Source organism: Chlorocebus sabaeus, chromosome 27 (assembly GCF_047675955.1).
Source record: "Chlorocebus sabaeus isolate Y175 chromosome 27, mChlSab1.0.hap1, whole genome shotgun sequence".
NCBI classification, from domain to species: Eukaryota; Metazoa; Chordata; class Mammalia; order Primates; family Cercopithecidae; genus Chlorocebus; species Chlorocebus sabaeus.
In genome coordinates, this window is record NC_132930.1 from 37,330,355 (window position 1) to 37,357,356 (window position 27,002).

The window sequence follows — 27,002 nt, forward strand, 5'->3', positions numbered from 1 at the left end:
TGTTGTCTTTTTCTGGTAGTACAGCATGGATTGATTGTGGGAAATAAGTGGTCAGAATGTTATAATTTATGAAGGCAACTAAGCCACTTGGTGACATAGGATAGGTTCCCCATCCTAAAAGTCTTCAAATTTATTTCTCTACATTTCAGAAACAATACTCAGTTTCTTTACATCTCATTTTTGTTTTTGAACAGCTGAACTCCAGAAGGAGCCTTTGTTGGTGAATGAATCACTAAATGTAAGTCACTGTAATGATTTTGATTTTTGTGGTTATTGGATTTTTTTTTTTATTTTTTGAAGAGCTATTGAGGAGGAGCCATCTGGAGGGGTTACGTGTATATTTCTGTAGGAGCCAGGAGGCATTTGGTAATGTACTCTTCATTTGAGTTCAGCATCCTGACAGCATCTTTCACTAGCTCTTTTCCATGTTCACCTATACTCACTGACGAAGAACTCGGAACTTTCTATTGTTTATTATTGTAACAGGATTGAAAATTGGATTTTGTGTCTTAAATCATCCTGGTGCTATAGACAAAATAGATTTTAGTTTGAGAATTAAATTTCACTTTATGTGTTTAGACAACTTTTCTCAACATACTAACCTGTAACTGCTATGTGTCTGTATTTTTTTTCCCAGATGTGGCTCTCATAATCCCTTTCATTCTTGAAAGAGTCTTCTTTTGGGCTTTCTGTCTTAATGTATTTATAAGGAACCTCGTATTGTACCAGGAGTGAACATTTTATAAAATGTTTCCAAATGTGCAGACAACTGCATTCTTTCCAATGCCCCTAGAGGAATTGGGGTACTATCAGTGAACCGTGGAATCAGAGTACTTCCTCATCAACCACCCTATTTTGTAGCTAGAAACTCATACACCATATGCTGAATAAGAAGAAAGAGAAAAGCACCACTTGGTGTGGTTCAAGTTTGCCATCCAAGAGTTAAAAATATTTTGACTGGGCACAGTGGCATGGCCTATAGTTCCAGCTACTGAGGAAGTTGAGGTGGGAGGATCACTTGAGCCCAGGGACAAGACCCTGTCTCTAAAAATAATTTTTTTTTAATAAAATAAATTTTAAAAGTTAAAAAGACTTTAAATGGGGTTGAAGCTTACCGAGCCAGGTGGCATGTTCTCCATCCTACCTCAGTCCCCCGAGTCCACCAACAGCTGTCTTTTCCCCAGTCGAGCATAAATGTCCTTTCCAAATGTGTACAAAAGCCTGTGACCAGGACTTAGGATATTATAGGATATTTCTCTTATTTATTCTTACTCTTTTGCCATTGGCTGCTTTAAGGACAGGAAGAATAAGCACAATAATTTGTTAAACTGAAACCTTTTCAAAAAGAAGATGCTGCATGCTTGTGAGCTTCTGGGTGAAATTAAAAAGAATATGTACCCCAATTCCTTTTGGCATTTGTACAAATAGCCAGGTTATGTAAATTACCTTCTCTCCTCTCTCTCTCTTCTGGCCTTTAAATTTTTTGTGAGACTATCCATAAATATCTTTTATATTATATATTTAGGTTGAAAATTCAGACTTCAGAACAAATGAAGAAATTCATAGCAAATCTTATAACAAAGGAGGTAAGTTAATGAATTTCATAGCCATAGTTTTAATATTAATTATAGTTGCCATTTATTGAGTGTGGTTTGTATACCAGGCCTTGTGTTAATTATTTTACATATTTTTCTCTCATTTAATTCATAGTAATTCAGTAAAGTGATAGTTAACAGCATCACTCCTGTAGTTGAGGAAAACGAGTCTTAGGCCAGGTGACTTATTCCAAGCCATAGAGCTTAAAAGTGATGTCTCACTTTAAATAGCTACTAGAACTTTGCCATTAATCTCACAGTTGACTCAATCCAACATGAATACAAAACACATAGTCCCCTGTGGATTGCAAGTACCCAACTGTGAAATGTGTTAACTTCTGACAGACAGTTTAGGATGGTGGCATATCAAGGATGTCACATTTTTGTGGGTCTTCTCCCAGGGGTGAGGTCTGGTGGCCATACAACCTGTGCAGGCTGCCAACTCTGGACAGATAATTCCCTTCTCAAATAGAACATAGAATTTTCTTGATGCTTACTAATTTTGTTAATTTTCTATTGTAAGAGTGGGAAAAGAGGCTTATTTACTTATACAGTTATTTTTATAACATATACCATATTTCAAACAAAAGTAAAGCGGTAATAAACACCCATGTGCCCCCTAACTTCGTTTTGCCCTATCTTATTTAGTATATTTGCTTCACATACCTTTTAAAAAATATTAGTTATGGTGGAATCCCCATTTACCCCTTCCCAATCCCAATCTCTTTCCCTTTAATCCCACTCCAAAAGGAACCAATATTATGCATTAGTTATATGTAGGTCCATAAACAACATGTAACATATGTTGCCTTCGTTAGATAAGTATGTGGTCTCACATTACATAAACCCTCCCCATCTTATTTGCTCATTCAGCAGTTTTCTGAGATTTTGTTCTGTTGATTTGTATTAACTCTAATTATTTTCATTGCTTTTGAATATACCACAGTTAGTATTTTTTGCTTCGTTTGTACATTATTTTGCACATGTAGGTATTTTGAAGCTTTTCCCAATTACAAAGAGTGCTACTGTGTATGTTCTCCTACCTTTCCCAGTGTATATGTAGTGTACTTGTATTTCTGGGTATGGAATTGCTCAGTTATAGGCACCTTTTCAACTTTACTGCATGTGCTAAATTGACCCCAAGTAGTGTACCAGTTGTCACTCCATACCATCTCCTGTATTTGGTATTGTTTGACTGGTGAATGTTTGTTAGCCTGATATTATGATGCAGTGATTCATTGTTTTCATTGATGCTTCTTAATACTGTGTTGCTACACAAACTGGGGGGAAGGGCCTTGAAGTCTTCTGTGTAAAGTACAGTGTTGTTACCCCCGACATGTTACTGACCTCCTTGAACCCCGTTCCCTCACATCTACAAGTGGAGGAAGAAAGAGAACTTAACTGACGGAGTTGTGTGGAGGATCCCATCAAAAATCATTTGTGAACTATCTACCACAATGCCTTGTATATAGCTGGTACTCAGTAAAGTTACTCACTCAGTTTTCTCCCAGCCCCCTAACACACACCTACAATAAGTATTGGAATATAAAAATATTTAAGATTTTTTTTTTCTTTTTTGTATTTATTACTCAGAGATATCCAGTGATAGAAAAGACAACGCAGAAGCCATAAGCAGTCACAGTGTTGAGGCAGATCCTAAAGAGGTGCGTTTTAATAAACTCAAGTGTTTGATATTTTATACATAATATTTTCACTGTGCACAAAGAAGGGCTTTAGAAAGGCTTTACTTCTTTGTATAAATTAAATATTAATGGGTATACTGAGAGTTCCACATGTCACTTTTACCTGTATATGCCCTTTCATTGTTTAGGCAAATAGCAGTTCTCAGGACTGTCTGGAAGTGCCCATGTTGTACAGTCAGAATGGTTTTTCATGCACCTTTCATCAACCATAAGAAGTCCATGTTTAATCAGCCACTAAGCAGAAAAATACTACTAATTATGACATGCCATCAGTTGTAAGATATATATAGCTTGACTTCAGAGATGGTGAAATGATAAATAATTTTTTAAACATGTGTTTTAGAATTATTGAAATATAGTATGTAGCTAGAAATAGCATGTTTTGTATGAATTTACATTCAAACCCAGAAAAAAGACTAAAGCTTACAAAATTAGTCTAATTCAAATCTAAATATCAAGTGTTCTAGATTTTTTTTTTTTTTTTTTTTTTTTTTTGAGACGGAGTCTTGCTCTGTCGCCCAGGCTGGAGTGCTGTGGCCGGATCTCAGCTCACTGCAAGCTCCGCCTCCCGGGTTTACGCCATTCTCCTGCCTTAGCCTCCCGAGTAGCTGGGACTACAGGCGCCCGCCACCTCGCCCGGCTAGTTTTTTGTATTTTTTAGTAGAGACGGGGTTTCACCGTGTTGGCCAGGATGGTCTCGATCTCCTGACCTCGTGATCCACCCGCCTCGGCCTCCCAAAGTGCTGGGATTACAGGCGTGAACCACCGCGCCCGGCCAAGTGTTCTAGATTTTTTAAAAATGTATATCTCAACTTACTCCAAAGGTTAGAAACTAATACAATGTGCCCCCATTTCAGTTTATTTGAATCAAGATTCTATGGCCTTTGATGTAGTCATTCTTAATTCCAGGTTGAAGAGGAAGAAAGGCATATGCCTAAAAGAAAAAGAAAGAAGCATTATCTCTCTTCAGAAGATGAACTGGGTATTTATATATGTTTCTGTTTTAGACATCTTTGAAAAATCATATTATTTTTATATCCAAAAGAGTGAGCCAAAAACATAGAGAATTTTTGAGGATAGTAACTGTCTACTTCACAAGTCTTGAGGCTAATTTGTTTCTAGACTGGCTTGGTACCTCCAGGGTCCTTTCTGGACCTCAGTCTAGAAACTAGATTGTTTCCTGTAGAAGACCCAACCCCTGGATCTCAAAGATAGACTCTCTCTGGAACCACACCCCGGGGCCCAGCCAGGTGCCACTGCAGTCTGTATTTTGTATCATAAGCAGATGCCCTACAGAGCTAGTGAAGCACTTTAGTCCCAAAGTGCCTCTAACACCCCTTCTGTGCTTCATACTATTGATTTTCTCATGGTCTGTAATGGTGCCCTCTAGTAGAACAACAGTAATAGAAGTGTTGTACATTCATTTTGTCTAATACAGAAGCTACTAGCCACATGTCACTGTTGAGCACTTGAGAGTGGTCAGTGGAAACGAAAGACTGAATTTTTAATTATTTTTTAATCATTTTATATTTCAGTAGCCACTTGTGGTTAGTGACTATCATGTTGAACAGTGCACTGACCTTTAATACTTGACATAAAAGAGAAGTTCAATACTTATTGAGTGACTACATGAGAAAGAATGAAGAGTGAAGAATGAAATATTTATATTTTATATTATTTGGTAGCAATTTAATGAGTTCCTGATGTATTCAGGTACTATCTATGGTACATTGTACACATTCCCATTTAATCTTTACAATAAACTTGTAAGTTAGGTGTTGTTGTCATCTTATAAAGAGATTAAGGTTCTGAAACATTACGATTTTATCTTCACCACATAAATCTGATTCCAAAGCCCATGGTCTCAATTACTATGCTATACCTCTTACGTGATAACTCATTTAGAAAGTTAAAGTGTCTCTGGAAACTACACTAAGCCCTTCCCACAGAACCCACTACTTCATTGGTGTCATGTGAACATATGGGGATTTTTGTATTTTGTTTTATTTTTACTTTGCCAGGGCAAAAGGCAAGTGTTCAGTGCTCATATCACATGATATTATAAATATAGAGTAACTTTTGGCTTCTCTGTATCACAGGCCTAAGAAAGAAGGCTCAAACAGTCTTAAAATAGAACTATGTATTTCATTTTTCATTTAGCTTTTGTTCATTTGTGATTCTGTCTAAACTGATTTACAGATGATAATCCAGATGTCCTGGATTCCAGAATAGAAACAGCACAAAGGCAGTGTTCTGAAACTGAGCCACATGACACAAAGGTATTTTTTCCACATATTAAAGTTTTGGGTGGGGGTAGGGAGGCCTAATTACAGCATTGTGAATACTTATTATAATATTTTTTTCATTTTAGTATCCCCCTTTATATGTCTCTAATAATAATCACTTTATTATAAAAGGTGTATATTTTTAGTCTCCTCCCTAAAATCAAATGTTGCACTTTATAATTCTTAAACTGCAAGATTGTCTTAATTATTACAATTTAAATATAACATTGCTTAGGTTTTTGTTCAGTAGTATTGATTTCTTAAGGTGTCTAAATGTTTTCTTCCAAAGTAGAATGTGCTTTATCACAGATATACTTGCACCAAAATATTGAAATACAGTCACATATATTTAAATATTAGTACTTTACTCTCTAGCTTACCTCCTGTATTAGTCTGTTCTCATGCGGCTAATACAGACATACCTGAGACTGGGTAATTTATAAAGGAAAGAGGTTTAATTGACTCACAGTTCCACATGGCTGGGGAGGCCTCACAATCATGGTGGAAGGCAAAGGAGGAGCAAAGTCACGTCTTAACATAACGACAGGCAAGAGGGCATGTGCAGGGGAACTCCTCTTTATAAAAGCATCAGATCTTATGAGAGTTATTCACTGTCAGGAGAACAGCACAGGACAAACCTGCCCTCCTGATTCAATTACCTCCCACTGCATCCTTCCCACTACAAGTGGGGATGATGGGACCTGTAATTCAAAATGAGATTTGAGTGGGGTCGCGGCCAAACCATATCACCTCCTACCTTTAAAATCTGGGTACTCTACGGATTGGCCTTACCCATTGCCTTTTTTCCTGTGGTCTTATTTTCATCTTATGACTCACAGAACCTCCTCACAAATTTTTATTTGTGCTCTGCTGTCTCTTTTATTGTAGGCCCAGATTTTTTCATTCCCTACTAGATACCTCTTGGGTGTTCTTCCATTTCTGAGACTCAGTACTCTAAAATTTCTCATTGTCTGTCTAAACTAGTTCCATCTTTTCCTCTCTCTTTCCCTAATTTAGAGAACTGATTTCCAGTTCTCTAAAACCAGACTTTGGTCTCTTTTTTTCCCCAGTAACCGAAGAACTAAATAAAAAGTAGGAAAAGATTTAATAACCTAAGAGGGAAAGTGGCATATTGTCATGAATTTTAGTTGGTTGTGACCAAAGGAAGAAACAGGCTCTTAAGCTATACCTCACCCTGCCCTGTCCAAAATCAAAAATCCTGAGACGATACTTCTAAATTTGAAGAAAAGTAGATTGAAGGGGTATTGTTTTATTTTCTCTTAAATTTCATGATTTTTTTAATGTTAAATTTAAATAAAATCTAATGTAACTATTTTCATTAAGCAGTTTTATAGACACGGTATTTTCAGTTACTACAAAAGAATCCTTTCTTACATGTAAAGCTGTCTGCAATAGCATTTATTTGATGTCATCTTAATATTAGTAATTTTTGGACAGTAAATTGGGAGTGATTTCATCATTTCTGTTAAAGTTTTCTGTGTAGTAAATATGTACCATTTTATAAAAGCAATAAAGTCATTATTCTGAAATGTGTATAGGAAGACCAAAAGAAGACCAAAATTGAGTAAGTGAAAAAATTCCAGGCACTGGAAAAATAAAAGCAGGAAATAAAAAGTGAGTTGCATGCATGTCATCAGGATCTGATTAAGTGCTTACAGGACCAAGTGTTGGTTCTGAAAGAGCCAGTTCAGAAACAGAAATGCAGTTCATCCAGTGGTTTGAAGACTTTTGTGCAGGACATCTTCAGCCCCTGCTATATGAAACAGATATAATGTTCTGGCTGAAATGAGGGAGAAGACCTCAAACACTTCTGCCTGCTCCTAAACCCCCTCCAACACACACACACACACACACACACACACACACACACACACACACTCTCTCTCTCTCTCTCTCTCTCTCTCTCTCTCTCTCTCTCTCCCCCCCCCCCGCGTCACACACGTGCTGCCTCACTCCCTCTCACACACACACACTCTCTCTCTCTCTCTCTCACACACACACACACACACACACACACACAGAGCACTTGAAGAGGTCCTGCGCTGAAAATGGCAGTGCAGCATGAGGGTCTCAGTGAAGCCTCAATGTTGATGTGTTGATAAGGTCAGAGCAAATAGGTTTCTTCTCGGCTTTCCCAAATGAGTGGACCTTCCATCCTCTAAATTAGCACTCTCCCAAGGTACCACAAGCCCTCAGAATGTGAGAAGAAATGGTAGAACCACCATTTATATATGCCTTTTATCTAAAAGTCTTAAAAATTAATCTCTACTAATATTTACTGTATAGATTGGCCCTGATGCCATCACTGAAAGTGAGCTCTCCTCTGACGTCACCTGTTAGTCTTGTACTGTAATCGCACGTCTTGGACCTAGTTATGTAGTACTGTCAGAGTACCTTAAGGGAAGCTGGGAGTCCCACAACACAGAGGACTTGACATTGAGACCCTCACTTATTTGTTCACTTTCAGCATTTTATGACTTAATAGCTTACAGATGCTCAACTAAATGAATTTGCAGAGTTTGTTTACCTTGTTTTAATTGAACTGACCCTCCCAAAACAGACACTGGTTTGAGATTTCTGCAAAAATAACCACAACAAAAAACCCCATAAGACACAGAGCGTATTTGTAATGCAGATACAAACAAATAACAAGAGAAATGGCTGAACTGACACTTCTTTTACTAGGAAGTAACAGAAGCTCTGTGTCATCCTCATTGTTAGGTAAAAAAGAATGAAGATCTAATCATATCTGACATGAAATTCCAGTGTTTCAGAAGACTGTGTGAAATGTGGATTTGCTTTTATATCCATCCCCTTCCAGTCCCTGAAAGGCTATATCAAAACCCAATGACATTGAATTCTTCCAAGTAGGGAAGTCGGGGGTGAGGGCATTTCATTATAGATCACTTTAAATTTTGAACCACGAGAATATATTTCTACTCAAAAATAAGTAAAATTAAAATTAATGGAAATGAGGATTTACAGTTGTTTATAATGGGCCATTAAAGTAAAATTAATGCTTGCTTTAGTTTCCTGTTTCATCTTGATCTTATTCTACTTTATGTATTTTTGTGTATATACTGTATTAGTGTTATAGTATAAACGATTTGGCATTTCATGCTGAGAACTTTCTTGCTACTACGGGGGGATAATTTAATTGCTGAAAGATCACTGCTCCAATTCAGCCCATCTGGATACCCATAAATTCCCTTTGGCACCTCCCAAATTATTGCTTCCCCACATCTGCCCCCTCCATCACCCCACAAAGATAAATATCTGTTGCCAATATCTGTCCATTTTTCCTTTGGAGTTTGTCTTAAAAAGACAAAATCCAAGCGGAGGGAGGAGAAGAGCAATTTCTATTTTGCAGGAAAGAAAATGGCCTTGATATTTTATACTTGAACCTTATCTCATGCTTTTCTCTTCTCAGAATGTTTATTTTTTTTATAGTCTCACTAGCAGCAATAATAGTTACATTTCAAAAACATTTTCCAAAAAACTATCCTAAAAAAGAGGGAGTTTTTTTGAAATAGAAAGGCACACTTGGGTGGGGAGGATGAATGGATGAAGGCTTCAGTTTGAAGAAGCTTCTGGTCTTTTTCAACTTCTCTATAGGAAGAGAACACCGGAGATTTCGAAGAATTATCTAAAACCAGTTCTGAGACAAATAGCACTGCCTCAAGGGTCATGGAAGAAAAAGGTGAGTAAAACATCTGCTTAGGTAAATTGACTGAACCTTCAAAGCAGCCATCGTATGTATCTCTCAACAACCGAAACATCTATTCTGCTCATTTACTTTCCCTGTGTAATAAAGTGCCTCATGCTTAAGATTAGGGATCATTTTTAATTTGGATCCTGCTATACCCAAAATGTGCTGTTTACTAGTCACCCCAACTCAGGCTCACTAATTTTGATGGTAGAAACATGAAAATGGAGTGTGTGTTCATGTGTGGCTGCAGCTATGTAGGTCACTTGGGTAAAGATGGGGAAGGCTGACGGTGGTCACTAGCAGTGGACAAAGCTCTTCCTTTTCTACAGATGAATATAGCAGCAGTGAAACTACTGGTGAAAAGCCAGAGCAGAACGATGATGACACCATCAAATCTCAGGAGGTGAGATGTGCTTTTCATATTTATTTGCTCACAATTATTTAAGCACTAAAACCAAATTAAATTCGTTAAATACTGTTACCTTAAGTTTTTCTTAAGTACTTTGAAGGAGCTCGGGGTTTTTTTAGTGCAATGGGGCACCATTTCATACAGTGCATTTTATCAGTGTCATTTTGATTAATTTTGTTGTCTTCATCTTTGTTTCTTCAAAACATTTGTATGAGACCCACTTATGTCATAGCCAGATAGGATCAGCTCAGTGCTCTACATCAGTGTCAATGTCAGGTTCCTGGGCTAACTTGGAGGCTGTCTGAGCCATGGAGTCCAGCTAGGATGAAATGGGAACAGCAGCAGGGTGTGCAGAAGGCATGCAGGGAATACTCTAGGGGACCTAGTTCATGAGGCAAGGTCATGGATTCCTGGAGGCTGCAGGCACAGACAGCATCCCAGCCCTGCCCACTGTAACCCATAGATTTTCAGGGAGCCCGTGGAGCAGAGAATTGCAGTGGCTTGAGACTGAGCACCATAAATCAAGAGACACAGCCTGTGCACTAGCCAGATCTAGATAACCATCGCCAAGTTTGCCCATTTTAAATCTTTCATCGTTGTTCTCACTTCTGTATGTATGATATATTCAGTGGACCCCTTTATTTTTTATAAGGGTTACCATTTGGTCACAACTAACTTGGGCTAAATCCCAATTTAAATGGACATACATATTTATTACAGAAGTAAAAGGTAACACTTTGATTACTCATTGTCTCAAAATCATCACGGCTCCTTTAATTTATGACAGTTAGTGATATTTATCAGGTTGAAGGAACTACAGTGAGATAAGTAAATAAAACACTATGCCCTACATCACATATTTTTAAAGTGACAAAGCTAGGATTTGAGCTCTCTTAGACAGGAACTCTAAGTCTGATTTTTGAGAAAACTTTGTATAATAAAGGATTAAATTTTTTTTTAATTGCTGTTGTTTTTTATTTCCCCCTTAGGAAGATCAGCCAATAATTATTAAAAGGAAAAGAGGAAGACCTCGCAAATACCCTGTAGAAACAACGTTAAAAATGAGTAGGTACTTGGTGTGTTTTCAGTTCACACACAAGAAATTTTCGAACCGATTTTCTAAGAGAATTTTTTTTTTTTTAGAAGACGACTCCAAAACAGATACTGGCATTGCCACTGTAAGTAATTGCAAAACACGACAATTTCAAATACTTGCTCTTAACCTGAAAAGGGTATAATGCACTATCTAGTATTTTGAACTTTATTTTTTAAGTACTTGAAAAGCTTTAAAAGAGTTTCTTAAATAAAATACTGAGTAACCATTCAAATATTTTGATTACTAGTATCTTTGTGTAAACAGAGTTATATTAGTTGTTCTTCATTCTTATTCCATTCTAACTCATGAGTTTGATTATTTAAAAATTATCTAGGGATTTATCTTCCTGTGGCTACCCGTGGTTAAAATACACAAATTAGCTATTTTATATGATTTTGAGATAGTGGCTTCTTTAGAGAGACTTCTGAGTTGTCTTGCCATCTTACTACTTTCTATGGAATTCTTTTTGACCTAAAATATACACTGATTTCAGTGCAGGAAAATCCTCAGTGATATTTTATGTTTGAACGTTCTTTATCGTTGACCCTGATGTATATACCCACCAAAATCATTGTATCAGGATTCCATCGCATGCATTTCAATGGATTATTATAAGAAGAGCATTATAAGGAGAACAGACGTGTGTTCACTGACCTAACAAAAGAACATGGGATTCAAGCCTCAGTTTTGCCACTTACCCCGAGACCTGTGACTTAGGGTCAGTCATGGACCCTCTGGTGACTCAGTTTCCTTGAATGTAAAGTGGTATGATGCCTGCAGTACTTATCTCATAGAATTATTATAAGACAAAACCAGAGAAGCACATGTGAATGCATTTACCAACATGTAAAATGGTTTGTCTTGGGGAATATTAACCACAGTGGCCATGCCGCATTGCCTCACTTCTCATCCTCTAGCGTTGCAAAAGGGAAGTTACTTATTGGAAAGTCTGTATTTAGAAGCTCAGGCATCCATGTTTGCTAGGTATACTTAATTATAGAAAATAGGTCTCAAATATGCCTATGTAAATAAAGATCCTATACCACTTTTATATCATTGATTGCATTTCTATGTGATGATTATAAACTGCTGATTTTAATTTTTTTGTTGTTATTTATTTAAACATAGGTAGAACAATCTCCACCTAGCAGCAAACTGAAAGTAATGCCAACAGGTATGTACCTATAGCATTCCTCTGTGTGTGATCTGAGGGAGGGGCAGGAGAGGCTGGCTCTTGGAGAACATTTGGGACTTCCATTCTGCTTCTCATTGAAGTGGGTGGCCCCCTTGGTAAAAATAGTTGTCCTTGTATCTGGGAGAGACTATCTATTGACTTACGGAGTCCAGGACTCAAAAATTGAAATTGTTTTGACTCTTTTTCTCCTCATTCCAAGGAGGAGAAAACATACATTCCAAAATGTTGATAATGATTAACTCTGGAGGGTGGAATAATGGGAGCGTTCCATATTATTTGTCACTATTGCATGCATTTTCCAGATATTTTTTGCAATGTGTGTGTATCCATTTTGTGGTCTAAAATTTTTTACATAAAAGCAAGAGGAACCATTAGTGAGCTTTGAAGTGCTGATATCAACAACAAAGGTTAATGTGACAGCTATTTTGTATCAAACAAATAGCATGGTCAGATCGATAAAGTATATATTCTGATCAGCAAATAAAGCAAATAGGTAATATACAATTTTTTCCATGTTTATGTGTGATCGTACTTCATTTTTTCTTATGTCTTGGTAAATTAAGGTTTGTTTATTTTTTAAAAGAGGGAGGAGATTCTGCACGTTTGGTCTTCACCAGTTTGTATTAATAATTTTGTAGTATTTTGAATTCATACAAGAAGAAATCTTTGTAACTTCAGTGCCCTTTAAGGACGCTAATTAAAGCTGTGTGATTCAGAATGTTTTCTGAATGTGGGTAAAATGATGACCATTTTAAGACAGTCCTCTTTGTTGACCTTTCTATTGGGTTAACTTTTTCATTTTCATTGGTATTTTAAACCTGCAAAAAACGATGACTACTACAGTCACCAAAAAGAAGTACCTTTGAGTTTTTGAGTGCCTGATGAACATCCCCATAATCTCAGCTTCAACTAGTGCATTGAACTAATCTTTACTTTTCTTACCATGAAACGGTCTCAGAAAATTGTAACATCTGCAGAAAGCAAATGCATAAAGAATGTATGTATGCACCCTACAAACAGGTCATAAGATGTACTTTTTTAACTACCATGATGTCTTTGGAGTCAAAAGATTTCTACCTGTCACTCTACTTGTTAGTTATGTGACTCTGAACAAATTACATAAATCAAGTTACTCAAGCCTGGTTTGTTCAGACTATAAGCTAGGATCATAATACTTGTAGAGCTACATTGAAATTGAAAAGTCCATATTAGCCAAGTGTGGTGGCTGACACCTGTAATTTCAGCACTTTCCGAGGCCTCCACAGGAGAATCACTGGAGCCCAGGAGTTGGAGGCTGCAGTAAACTATGATTGCACCACTGCACTCTAGCCTGGGCAACGGAGCAAGACCCTGTCTCATAAAAATAAAAGTACCAGTTATATATCCTTATTCGAAATGCCTAGGACATCAGAAGTGTTTCAGATTTTGGAATATTTGCATTTCCCAGTTGAGCATTCCTAATCAGAATTCAAAATGCTCCAGTGGCATTTCCTTTGAGGGTCATGTTGGTGCTCAAAAAGTTTTGGATTCTAGAACATTTTAAATTTTGGATCGTCAGATTAGGGATGCTCTGCCTGTATATCATTCCAATTTGCAGTTACTGGTACATATCGTGGGCTCCTTATATGTCCCTTTTTTATTCTTTCTTTGGGGTCAGAACATTTAAGCTGAAAGGGATCATAAAAGTAGTCTAACCCAGCCAGGCATGGTGGCACAGAGGCCTGTAATCCCAGCACTTTGGGAGGCCGAGACGGGTGGATCACCCGAGGTCAGCAGTTCAAGACTAGCCTGGCCAACATGGTGAAACCCTGTCTCTACTAAAAATACAAAAAACTAGCTGGGGGTGGTGGTTGGCACCTGTAATCCCAGCTACTCGGGAGACTGCGGCAGGAGAATTGCTTGAACGCAGGAGGCGGAGGCTGCAGTGAGCCAAGATCACACCACTGCACTCCAGCCTGAGTGACTGAGTGAAACTCTCTTAGAAAAAAAAAAGTAGTCTAATCCAACTTCCTGTTTTGCAGCTGAAAAAAACTGAGGGTCAGCAAATAAAAACTGAAATGAAAACTTAGGTTTTGTAACTCACAATCCAATGTGATCTCTGCTAGGTATTCTGATTCTATCTTTGTTTGACTGATAACAAAATAATAATGAAGTGTATAACAGTGTATTAATTAATACTGATACACAGATAAGCCAGACTGACTGTTGAAATTTAAATTTACAATAATAAAATATTAATGCAGAGATTTCCTTTTCTTAAAGATGAATCCAATAAAGAAACAGCTAACCTACAAGAAAGAAGTATAAGCAATGTAAGTGTTAAATTTCTTATCAAGATATGTTTACAAATCAACTTAAATGCTCAACTGACCACCCTTTGAACTTTAATTTTATTGCTTCTAGGATGATGGTGAAGAAAAAACAGTAGCAAGTGTGCGTCGGAGAGGAAGAAAACCCAAACGTTCTCTCACTGTGTCAGATGATGCAGGTATGCTTCTAGCAAATTCTTAATAAGTCTTATTGTTTCAAAATCACCTTTTTTAAGAGTTTTTCTTTGAATGAGGAAAAATCCAATGGGATACGGCTAATATTAATATTACATAAATATGTGTGAAATAGGTCTAATCCCATGTCAGAAATGGTACATCCCAGATGCTTTTCTGAGTACATGTGAATTTTTTATGAACGCTGGCTGTGAACTGCATATGTAAACTATCCAAAATGTGTTTGAGATTAAGTTAAACAGTTGTGAACTGCAAGTGCTGAAACAAAAAGGAAGTGGAAAACCACTTCTCTGCCTCCAAGTCCCTAATATCCTAAGTTCTAAACTCCATGACTCTCTCCCTTGGATCTTTGGGAATTGTATAATCCAGGTGTTACCCTTCTATTTGAACAGAATCCTCAGAGCCAGAAAGAAAACGCCAGAAATCAGTTTCTGAACCAGCAGAGGACAAGAAAGAGCAGGAGTCTGATGAGGAAGAGGAAGAAGAGGAAGAGGACGAGCCTTCAGGAGCCACCACAAGATCCACCACCAGATCAGAGGCTCAGAGGTAATGGGGGCAGTCCAGAGCTGTCAGAGACCTTCACCAGCTTCTCCATCTGAAAACTGCTCTGGGTTTCCTGGGATTCTCTTTGAACTGAATCATTCATACTTCAGTGGAAGTGTTTCCCTTTCATTTTTATTGTTAGCAGTGGGCACATAGTTCTTGGAGAACACATTTTCTGTCCTAAACCATTTTAGGGGATTGCTTCAGAGTCTTTACCAGGTTTTAAACGTCTATTTGGTGGAACCCATTCAAATCTTTACAAATATTTTTTGAGCATCTACCATCCTTCAGACGTTGTATTGAGCACCATTCATGAATATGGACATACATAAAACATCATCCCTGCTCTCAGCATACTTATTTCAACCCAGAAAGCAGGAGGAACCAGGCCCATGCACCACCGTCATCACATGCATCTCACCAGTGCTATGCAATAGGTTGATCATAAGAAAGTGCCCAAATTTGACCAATTTTGAGGTACATAATTTCATATATTTCCCAAAATGTGTTCTCTCAAGCCCTATCGTAGCCAGAAACCTCTAAGAAAAAGAGTACCATGGTCAGATGAGTTTGGGAATGAAGGTGAATTCTCTCTCCTTCTCAGTTACATGTTCATTAAAACATTGAGGGTTTGGCAAACTCCAGGGCTCGGCGCGGTGGCTCACGCCTGTAATCCCAGCACTTTGGGAGGCCAAGGTGGGTGAATCATGAGGTCAGGAGATCGAGACCATCCTGGCCAACACAGTGAAACCCTGTCTGTACTAAAATGCAAAAAATTAGCCGGGCATGGTGGCTCGCGCCTGTAGTCCCAGCTACTCGGGAGGCTGAGGCAGGGGAATTGCTTAAACCTGGGAGGCAGAGGTTGCTGTGAGCCAAGATGGCTCCACTGCACTCCAGCCTGGTGATACAGCGAGACTCCATCTCAAAAAAAAAAAGGGTTTGGCAAACTTCTAAAGGAAAGAAGCCGGTTGAACTTTGTTTAAACAAGCATTATTTGCTGATACCCCTTTTCTGTTGTTGGCCTATATCATTATACCTGTTCATCCAGTATTCCTTTTCCCATGGCACGTTTGAGAAATGGTACATAACTGTGTAGTCTCATCCTAACCGTTAATAATTTTCCCAAACATGAATATTTTCCAGGCTGAGCATGGTAGCTCATGCTTGTAATCCCAACACTCTGGGAGACGAAGATGGGAGAATCACGTGAGCCCAGGAGTTTGAGACCAGCCTGGGCAACACAGGGAGACCCCATCTCTACAAAAAAATCTTGAAAATTAGCTGGGCGTGGTGGCATGAGCCTGTAGTCCCAGCTGCTTGGGAGGCTGAAATGGGAGGATCGCTTGAGCCCAGGAGGTTGAAGCTGCAGTGAGCTGTGATCATACCACTGCACTATAGCCTGGGTGACAGTGAGACTCTGTCTCTGAAAAAATGTATATTTTTAAAATTTTTAATTAATGTGATTTATAAGGTGTTAATCTTGGTATCATCTTATTTAATTTCATTATTTGAGATCAAAAAGTTCAGGAAGATTTATTTCAAAAATAACACTAACACCATAATATGATAGTATCTTGTGTTTACATAAAGACTTAAAATCGGGGCTGGGTGCAGTGGCTTACACCTGTAATCCCAGCACTTTGGGAGGCTGAGGCCGGCGGATCATGAGGTCAGGAGTTCGAGACCAGCCTGGTCAATATGGTAAAACCCTGTCTCTACTAAAAATACAAAAAATCAGCCAGGCGTGGTGGCATGTGCCTGTAATCCCAGCTACTCGGGAGGCTGAGGCAGGAGAATCGGTTGAACTCGGGAGGCGGATGTTGCAGTAAGCCGAGATCACGCCATTGCACTCCAGCCTGGGTGACAGAGTGAGACTCCATCTCAAAAAAAAACTTAAAATCAACTTGTTTCTAATTCCTCCAAACTTAACACATTATTAGCCATTTGTGCCATGGTTTGATTTCTCAAAGAATCAGATTTTAGAGCCACAGGATTCTAGAAGCTCACACGGCAAAAGTTATAAGGTGGTCTCATACTTGTTTTTTTAGGTGGAGCAACTCAGATAAATAGAAAAGAAGTCACAGAATCCAAATTGCTGCTGCTAGGAGAGGGTGAGGGTGCTGGAGCCCAAAACCCATGCATTTGGGTATAGCATCCATCCCACCAGAATTACTGCTTCCCTCTAAAACCGTTGTGGAAAGTAGGGCTCAACTCAGAGAACGTTCCATAGGCCTTCTAGCCGTCTAGTGAGTGTCTAGAAATTGCTCTCCGATTTGCCTTTTATAAATTCTTTAAAAATCTTATTTGATGTATCTGGTTCTGTAATCACTTGGATTATTAAAGTTCTTCTTCATGCACTTTATAATATAAACTTTTGATTTACAAATGAGTTCTTTTCTCTCTAGTGTGGATTCCTTGGCATTGGTTGATCAGTCCCAGGGCTCTGATGTTTTCATAATTTCACAAATTGTCTGGGTTGGGTGGGCTCTTAGTGATCATGTAGTACCACTAGCCAGTCATGCCTGAGTCACTGCACCTGCATCTCCTCTGAAAGGGTCTTTCTGCTTTTGCATGGACCTCAGTGGCCACATCCTCCTCAGCATTCTCTGACTTGTGTTCAGTAGAAGCCGGCCTCCCTATGGCTTCTACTCTTGAGTCTAGTTCTACTTTCAGAACCTTCTGTCTAATTTTCCCTTACATATTTGAGGGCAGCTTCCAGGTCTTCTCTGCTTGCTTCTTGAGCCCTTTCATCATCCCTGTTTGTGCTCCTCAATTACCTTTATCCTCTTTTAGAAGCAAATATGCAGCTGGGCGCAGTGGCTCATGCCTGTAATCCCAGTTACTCAGGAGGCTGAGGCAGGAAGACTGCTTGAGGCTGGGAGTTCGAGACCAACCTAAGCAACATAACAAGACGCTGTCTCTTAAAAAATAAATAAATAAATAAAAATAATAAAAAATAAAAGAGGCCACGCACTGTGGTGCACACCTGTAATCCCAGCAGTTTGGGAGTCCAAAGCTGGTGGATCACTTGAGGCCAGGAGTTCAAGACCAGCCTGGCCAACATGGTGAAACCTCATCTCTACTAAAAGTACAAAAAATAGCCGAGCGTCATGGCAGACTCCTGTAATCCCAGCTACTTGGGAAGCTAAGGCAGGAGAATTGCTTGAACCCGGGAGGTGGATGTTGCAGTGAGAAGAGATTGTAGCACTGCACTCCAGCCTGGGTGACAGAGCGAGGCTCTTTCTCAAAAGAAAGAGAGAGAGAAAGGAAAGGAAAGAAAAAGGAAGGAAATGAAGGGAGGGAAAGGAAGGAAAGAGAAAGAAGCAAACTCTGTATTCCAAGTGTGGTCTAATGAATCCAGAAGAAGACTGTTTTACCTTATTTTCTAGATATTTTTCTTCAGTGTGCATCCTCATTACTGAGCCTCAAATTGAAAAACACACCAGCTAAACAAGTTCCTTTTTCAGAGTTTTTACTGGTTAATCAGAATTCCTTATCAAATTCTTGTGCAGTTGACTACTTGGGCCTTAACACTTAGCTTCGTGAATTGTACTGTCATTAATCTTGGCCCTTTATTCTACCCTGATGAGCTCTTTTGTAATCTTTATTTTGTCAGCCAATATATTTTCTATTTTTCACAGATACATCTTTTTTCTAAATCACAATAAAATACCACGCACAGTAAGAGCAAAGATAGTGTCACACAAGCAGAGGTAGTTGTAGATGACATTAAGATCGACTTATCAGCAGTGGTCAGGAAAACCAACCATTTTTCTGATTTTAGTTCCTATTGTTCTGACTTGCCCACAAGGAGCCTCATACTTCCTAAATAGTTCCAGGGACTGGAGTATTCAGTGCTACCATTGCCCAGTGTTTCTATAATCTGTTTCAGAAAGCAACATAGCAAGCCATCTGCACGTGCAACATCCAAACTTGGCAGCCCAGACACAGTTTCTCCTAGAAATCGCCACAAATTAGCAAAAGAGAAGTTACCTACCAGCGAAAAAGTTAGTAACTCTCCCCCATTAGGAAGGTAAGTCCCTGCTTACACTTCAAGTAATTTTTAACCCCCTAAGACTATTTTTGGTGCAATAATGCTTTCTTCCTAATTTCCTTTAAGATTTTGTCTCACCAAATAACTGTTTTTGGGGATCATTGGTTTCCAAGAAGAATAGGAAGGGCTGCAGAAGGTGTCTCTGTGGCCTCACCAGTCTGGCCTTGCCGCAGTGGATTGCCACACAGGCTTGTCCTTGACACCTATGAGCCTTATCTGCCTTCTCCCATCCACCAAGACCAAAGGCAAGGCAGTGTGGTAAAGCATATAACAGCCCAGAATCATTTCTGTGTTAGGTAGAGCATTGGAGAGGTGATGAGGTGATAAAGCTTCCTCTTTCAGGCACAGCCCCTACCATCTTACACCTTTCACTGCAGCCTTACTAGTCTTACTGCCTCCCAGAGGTGGTCCTAAGCCTTCCTTTCTTGCCTTTGCTTGAGCTAGTGAGGAGTGCACCAGCACCTCCAATAAGTCAGATCCTTTCCATCCTGCTTCAGCCCGTTTTCATCTCTTCTTGCTGCGCTTCTGGTCAGTACTGGGCACTTGAGATGCCACATAGCATTGGTTTGGTATATTCCTTTTATTTACCCCTCTGAGCTCTAGCTTGCTTTCTTCAGATAGGAACTTGTCATATTTTCTATACATTATCATATTCCAAAGTAAAAGACTCTTCACTGTACACAAAAACCGTTTTGACCTCTTACCACATTTTCATCTTCACAGCATACTTGCATGTGTGTGCTGTTTTCCCCATGTTCTAGAAACGAAAGCAAACTATAGCTCTAGGCACTTTCACAAATATGCTCTCATTTAACTCTCATTGAGTGAATTGTAACAGTTACTTTTATTTTATATGTGAGGGACAGAATCTCAGGAAGGTTTGCATGCATACTACTCAAAATTGAACATGCAGTCGAATCACTTGAGGCTCTTTGTAAAATGCAGATCCAGGGTCTGTAAGTCTAGGGTGGGGCCTGTGAGTTGGCATTTCCAACAAGCTCCTCAGTGACCAGTACCCCTGGTCACAGACCACATTCTGGGTGAACTGGAAGGGCCTGGATAAGCTACGAAGCTCACATGGCTGGGGAGAAGCAGCCTGACTCAGAGCTTCTGTTAGCTGCCATTTGGCCCCCAGCACAATGCTGCGCACGGCACCTTTACTGAAGAGGTGTTCATTGAGTGGCTGGTGGCTTTCCATGGAAACAGTTTGAAATGGATTATCAACAAACACATTTTCAGTCATTGTCAACACATGCCAAAACCACATCATCTGCAACAATTTTTGACTCAATTTGAGTTTATTTACTTTTGCTGTCAAACAATAAATGAAAGACGTGTCTTCATATCAGTAGAGTCCCGTTTCTCCATCTCCTGCAATTTTGGTTTTCCAAGCCTTTTATTCATTGATAGGACATTTACTGCTTGCTTGCCATGTTTTGGGCATTTCTCTAGGCACTGGAGTTAGAAAAATGAATAAATCTCAGCAGCTGCCCTAGAGAATCATTGGGTCTAATGGGAGAGAGATATGTATATAAGACTTTCAAACTTTTTTGGCAACAACCCACTATCAGAATGTTTTGCAATACAGCTGGTGCTCACATTCCTGCTACTGTAACTGAAACAAAATTTTCATGAGTCAGATTTAGTAGATGTGATACAAGTGGTATTTTCTGTTGTGTCCTATTAATATCTTGTTTTAAAATATTGATTGTAACTTGTAGTTACAAAATACTGATTGTAACTTGTAGAAACACAGCAGATAAATTACAATGATAAATGCTGTGGTAAAGACCTAAAGTCTTCATGTCAGTGAAGTCGCATTTCTCTGTGGGGGATTCCAAAGATAGGGCATCTTGCTCTGTGATGTGGAAGGTGCAGGACTACAGTCCCAGATGGTGCACAAGTAGAAGGCAGAATTATAAAAGGCTCTGTGTGGGAGGCCGAGACGGGTGGATCACAAGGTCAGGAGATCGAGACCATCCTGGCTAACACGGTGAAACCCCGTCTCTACTAAAAAATACAAAAAACCAGCCGGGCGAGGTGGCAGGCGCCTGTAGTCCCAGCTACTCGGGAGGCTGAGGTGGGAGAATGGCGTAAACCCGGGAGGCGGAGCTTGCAGTGAGCTGAGATCCGGCCACTGCACTCCAGCCTGGGCAACAGAGCAAGACTCCGTCTCAAAAAAAAAAAGGGCTCTGTGTTCTATGCTCTGGATGATTTTCTCCTGAAAGCATCGGAGACCCAAGAGGAACTACTTCATACATCTCCTGGACAGTAACATGATTAATTGGAGTTTCCAACAAATAATTTTAATCACAGACTGTATCAACAGGGTATGCTGGTTACAGGGAGATTGGTTAGAATGTTCTTCTGAAATTCCTGTGCCTTTTTTAACACAGCTATTTTCTGTAATCCTGTGCTACGAAGTATGATTTTGCACTTGGTCCAACCTAGGTTGAAATCCTGCTGTGTTCTTGCTAATTGTTTGAACTTAGAACAGTTTCTATATTGGTGGGACCTGCTGTTGATGTCTTTGTTTTATAGATGAAAGAACTAGGGCCCAGAGAAGGAAGTGGACTTGAGCACCATCAGCACCTAGAGTGTGGTAGAGCTGGAACCAGAGCACAGGCTTCACACTTCTCTTCCATTGTCCTGTGTTTGTGTGTGAGTTTGACAGCAAAGAACCAGTTAGCTCGAGCTCTTCGCGAAATAGCTCCTTTTCGTGTATACATTTTACTGGGTTTTTCTCTTCTTAGCTGTCAAGTTCAAAACTCTTCCATTTTTTTAAGGAACTCCCAAGTTGTTTGAAGCAACTGCTTTTAAACCTCACCATTGCCTTGACTTTGCTTAATGCAGATCAAAGACACAGCTGTCCCCTTCTATCAAGCGCAAGAGAGAAGTCAGCCCTCCTGGGGCCCGAACAAGAGGCCAGCAAAGGGTGGAGGAAGCCCCTGTGAAAAAAGCGAAGCGATAATCCTGACCACTGCTGCCCTAGGCTTATGGAGGAACACAGTGGAGAGGAAAGAGACATGCCTCGGTGGCCATAGGCTTCTATTTAACCAGGAAAAAGATATGCATGTGCTGTAAGTCCCTAGGTGCAAGCTTTTTCTTGTTATGTTTTAAACAGCTTTATAAACTATTGTTCATAGAAGATATTATGTACATTTATTTCAGATAAAGGACAATAAGTTTACTTTGTATCTGAACTCAAAACAAAGTAGTTGTATATTTTAACATTCAAAATTGGGATTTCCCAATGTGACACATCATGAATGCAAACCCCTCCAGCCCATCAGACACCAGGCTGCCTACTGGTAATCTGTGTATAGTATATAAACATGTAAAAATAGGTTGTATTTTACTCTATGTATGATGCTAATCAATGAACACTATTTATTTTACAGAGAAAACTTATCTGTGAACTTTACTATATATCTGTTTATTTTACTTTATTATTATTTTTTTTTTAAATAAAAAAGGGTTTTAAATGCTATGCAGTCATTAGTAGAAAATTTTTTAGGACTCTGCCTGCCCTGTAACTATCTTAATATGATCTGGCAGAAACTCGCATGTATCCAAGTAAAGTAGTTTAGCTAAAGAAAGTTTCTCCATTGCTTTTCTGTTCACAGTCGTGGCTCTGTTTTTTAAGAATGTAACGTTTTTAGATTATACTTGCATCTGTGACTTTACTACCAGCCCCATTGACATAAAACAGGTTCTGGTTCAGGTAAAGTTGCGTCAGTCACCTGCAGCAGAAACCCTCTCTGCTGGTGTTCATTCCCCTTCTCTGTGCTGTTCTGAAGCTTCTACCAATACTCTTTCCATATTGTCTTTTTCAGTGAAGAGAAATGCATTCAAGATTAGGTCCCTCCTGTCTATCCAGTTTCGGGATTTTATGTTGTTTTATACACAGTTGTTTCAGTATAGAAACTGGCTTTATTGCCAGGTGTTTTTTTAAACATGTTTTAACTCTCATATGAGCAAACTGTCCAACTTCAGTTTTTCATAAGATTAAACTTCTTACGATCAAATTTGTCTCTTGCAATGATGTGATGAGTTGCCAAATATTTGAGATTATTTTTAAATGTTTTGTTCATATTCTTGTTTTATAATTAAAATTTACATTCAGTGTGTATGGGTTTTTTTTTTTTATTTTTATTTTGACTCTTAATGTCAGGTGGATATTTCTGTCATTTTACATGGTTTCTTACTGAGATTTTATATATAAATTATAAAATGTTTACCAAAATTTGAGTGGTAAGAATTTTATTTGTGTGTTTTAAAATTTGTCTGCATGAAAACCATTTCTTCTCTCTAAATAATTGGTCTTACCTATATCGTTCCATGTTCACATTCAAATTTGAGTCAGTGATGGCGTTTCTCAGTAGAACTGAACTCGGTAGAACTGAACTCTGTAGAATTGAACTCTGTAGAACTGAACTTGGAAGAACTGAACTTTAGATCCAGAAAGGCCCTTAGAGACGAGGAACATGAGAGTTTCTCATTTTTAGGTATATGGATGACTTTTAACCAAAGCTCAAAAATCTAAAGTGATTTGTCTTAAAAGTAAGAAATGCAAATCAAAGCCACAGTGAGGTACCAGTTAGAATGGCTTTTATTAAAAAGTCAAAAAATAACAGGTGTTGGTGAGAAAAGGGAACTCTTATACACTGTTGGTAGGACTGTAAATTAGTTCAGTTCTTGTGGAAAGCAGTTTGGAGATTTCTCAAAAAGTTAAAATGAATTACCATTTGACCCAGCAATCCCATTACCAAGTATATGCCCAAAGGAAAGTAAATTGTTCTTCCAAAAAGACATCTGCACTTAGATGTTTATGACAGCACTACTCACAATAACAAAGACAAGGAATCAACCTAGGTGCCCGTCAACAGTGGATTGGATAAAGGAAATATGGAGCATACACACCATGGAATTCTCTGTAGCCATAAAAAGGAACGAAATCATGTCCTTTACAGCAACACTGATGCAGCTGCAGGCCATTATTCTAAGTAAATGCATGCAGGAACAGAAAACCAAATCTAAAATACAAAATTCAAGTAAAAAATGTAAAAAGTAAAAGGGTAGAAGCTGAACTAGTTTCCAAGGTTCCTGATTCCTTTGGTCATAGCCTTTGCACCAGTCAGTTTTAGACTGGTTCACCAGCAGTGCATTCTGAAAACGCAGTCTTACTGTGACACTGATGTTATTCAGTTTAGTAATGACTGCTGTTGGCATGACCCTATAGGGACCGGGTAGTTGGAGTGTGCAGAAATGCTGCCTCAATAAAACTGGAAATAGTGGAAATACATGAAGAATTTTACGATGGGGAAGTCAGCTAAACCACATACCTTCCAATGATTCTAATACAAGACTTCGGAAATAGGTGGAAGCAATTCTTAGTCATCACAATGATTTGTTACTACAAGTATTGAGCAGAAGGAAGGAGGTCAGGAATGCAAAACACTGCAATTTACAGGACAGTCCCTGACTCCAAAAAAATTATCCAGCCTACAATCCAGTAGTTTCCACTAACTCACTGAGAAGCACTTGCAGACCATCTCCAAATCTGACATTTCCCAGGCCTTGGCTTGGTTACCACTGCCACTGCCTCACTGCTTCTCCATGAGCAACCTGAACAAGAGCCCACCTGCTTTCCCATCCCGGAGCTGAGACAAGGCTAGGAGGATCACACAAGACTTAGTGAAGGCAGCAGAGCGCCCTGTGACTGAGGACAATGTGATTCAAAATGATGGCTGGTTCCTCTTCAGTTGAAGTTGGTCATCCACAACCACAATCCTTCCCTGCCTACTTCAGGCCTCTTTCCTCAGGATGGTACCACTTGACCCCTACTACCTAGACTTTACTTAAATACTAGAGTCTACTAACAGGTTTACCATAACCACGCCAATTAGGAATGATCAGGTGACACTCCTCTTCCCAATGAGATCTCATGGCGAGCTGGTGGCAACACAGACTGAACACATTGTCTTCTAACCCCCAGGCCAGAGTTATTTATATGAAAGCCCATGGGAGGGAGGCATTGATCTTTCCACCTCAACAGCAGGCTCACTGCTCTTAGGACCATAATATATCAGAGCCTTTCCCCAAACATCTCTGTCAGTGATTAAAATCTAACTGATTTGAGGTCAGAGGGAGATAGTTCTAACTAGAAGAAATGCTAGACAAGTTTGCTTTTTTATTTATTATTATTTTTTTGGGGGGGGGGATGTCTTGTTTATCATTTGTACAAGAGCACCTGATATTTACTAAGATTACTGTGTAGCCATCTTTGTATGATTAAATCAAGAACAAGATACTTTTCAGAATACACTGACATACTGTTCTCGGGGAAGAAAATAGTTCTAGAACCAGCACTTTTCCCACTGACACTGCTGTGCTGGGAAAGGACACATTTGTTGAGCTACTACTCTGCCCAACACTAGGGACTCAAATGTTGGCTCAAGTCTCAAGGGCACAACCACATGAACCAAACAGCTGGGCTGCACTAGCACTGTCACAGAACAGCAAGTGGGAGAAGAATATCTTCCTTAGAGAAGCAGGACAAAGGACTAACTCCTGGCAGATGAAGGGAGGAGTTTATTTTTAAAAGTCTAAAATGGAGTTTCAAGCAAGGTTGGAACCTAAAGAGAGTATTTTGGAAGCTGAAGAGCAGGGACGACTGGAGACAATAATGGATGCCATTTTTACCACTAAGTCAACCTTTCAGAAACTTCCTGGAGGAAGATACAGATAATACTATCAATATATCTTGGCATTACACAAAACAGTAGTTCCAAGAGATGCTTCCTCACACAATAGCCCTTCTTGGAAGTTCATTGTGCACATTAACAAATATAAATTCTAAGAAATTATGAAAGGAATCAGGTTAATTTGTTGAACCTAGAATTTTCCAAGGTTATTATTAAACCTTTAGAGTACCTGCTTTCTTTCCCTAAACCACACACACAGAAACTTAATTTAACGCCCATGGAAATTGATGTTGCACAAAACTTTGAAAACCCTGAAGAGTTTCAGAATAGCCCTGTGAAAGAGTATCATACACCCAGTGTCATAGTTGGGAGAATTTAAGCACAGGGCCATTACATAACTTGCTTAAGAACACACATATGAAGCATAACTAGTATTAGAACCAAGGTCTTGTTCAAAGTTTCCTCCACTTCATTCACCTAGCTAGTGCCCACAACAGATCGAAGTGGAAACAGCTTTCCCTTGACATTTTCTTGGAATATGTTTGATTTAAAAAGAGAAAAAAGAAAAGAAAAGAAAAATAGCAGTGGGCATGGTGGCTCACGCCTGCAATCCCACTACTTTGGGAGGCCAAGGCGAGCAGATCACTTGAGGTCAGGAGTTCGAGACCAGCCTGGTCAACATGCGAAAACCCCATTTCTACTGAAAATACAAAAATTAGCCAGGCGTGGTTGTGCATGTCTGTAATCCCAGCTACCTGGGAGGCTAAGATGGGAGGATTGCTTGAACCCAGGAGGCAGAGGTTGCGGTGAGCTGAGATTGCTCCACTGCACTCCAGCCTGGGAGACAGAGGTAGACACCATCTCAAAAAAACAAAACAAAACAAATGTTATAAAATCTTAATTTTTCTTTATTATATGAGCAATGTTTCTATTGTAGAAAATTAAAAATAAACAATAAAGAGGGGAAAAATCACTGGTAATCCCAAAGTCAGATATCACTATTAACAGTCTGATGTGTAATTCTTCCAGGTCTTTTTCTATTTACCTATACTCAAAACTCATATACTACAAATCATTGAATCTAAAACGCTATTGACTATAAAATGTCTATGCACCATTACTTTGTATACTAGTAGGAAAGAGAAACACCATAACACAAAAATTAATGATGTTCTTAATGG

General features: G+C 39.0%; 1 protein-coding gene across 3 annotated transcripts in view; it reads left to right on the forward strand.

Annotated features, from left to right (window-relative positions):
• BOD1L1 (biorientation of chromosomes in cell division 1 like 1) overlaps positions 1–24,156 on the forward strand; it is a 59,672-nt gene extending 35,516 nt beyond the window's left edge. The window contains exons 13-27 of one of the 3 annotated variants that reach the window (XM_008017880.3): positions 195–238; positions 1,526–1,586; positions 3,189–3,259; positions 4,208–4,280; positions 5,498–5,577; positions 9,220–9,304; positions 9,643–9,716; positions 10,712–10,787; positions 10,866–10,900; positions 11,947–11,992; positions 14,276–14,325; positions 14,417–14,501; positions 14,910–15,063; positions 18,953–19,093; positions 21,968–24,156. In XM_008017880.3, coding sequence (XP_008016071.3) covers positions 195–238; positions 1,526–1,586; positions 3,189–3,259; positions 4,208–4,280; positions 5,498–5,577; positions 9,220–9,304; positions 9,643–9,716; positions 10,712–10,787; positions 10,866–10,900; positions 11,947–11,992; positions 14,276–14,325; positions 14,417–14,501; positions 14,910–15,063; positions 18,953–19,093; positions 21,968–22,085 — 1,193 coding nt within the window. In that variant the 3' untranslated portion in view covers positions 22,086–24,156. The remainder of the gene's footprint in view (positions 1–194; positions 239–1,525; positions 1,587–3,188; positions 3,260–4,207; positions 4,281–5,497; positions 5,578–9,219; positions 9,305–9,642; positions 9,717–10,711; positions 10,788–10,865; positions 10,901–11,946; positions 11,993–14,275; positions 14,326–14,416; positions 14,502–14,909; positions 15,064–18,952; positions 19,094–21,967) is intronic. The other 2 variants (XM_008017881.3, XM_008017882.3) reach the window with 2 other exon arrangements.
• Positions 24,157–27,002: the final 2,846 nt, after the last annotated feature.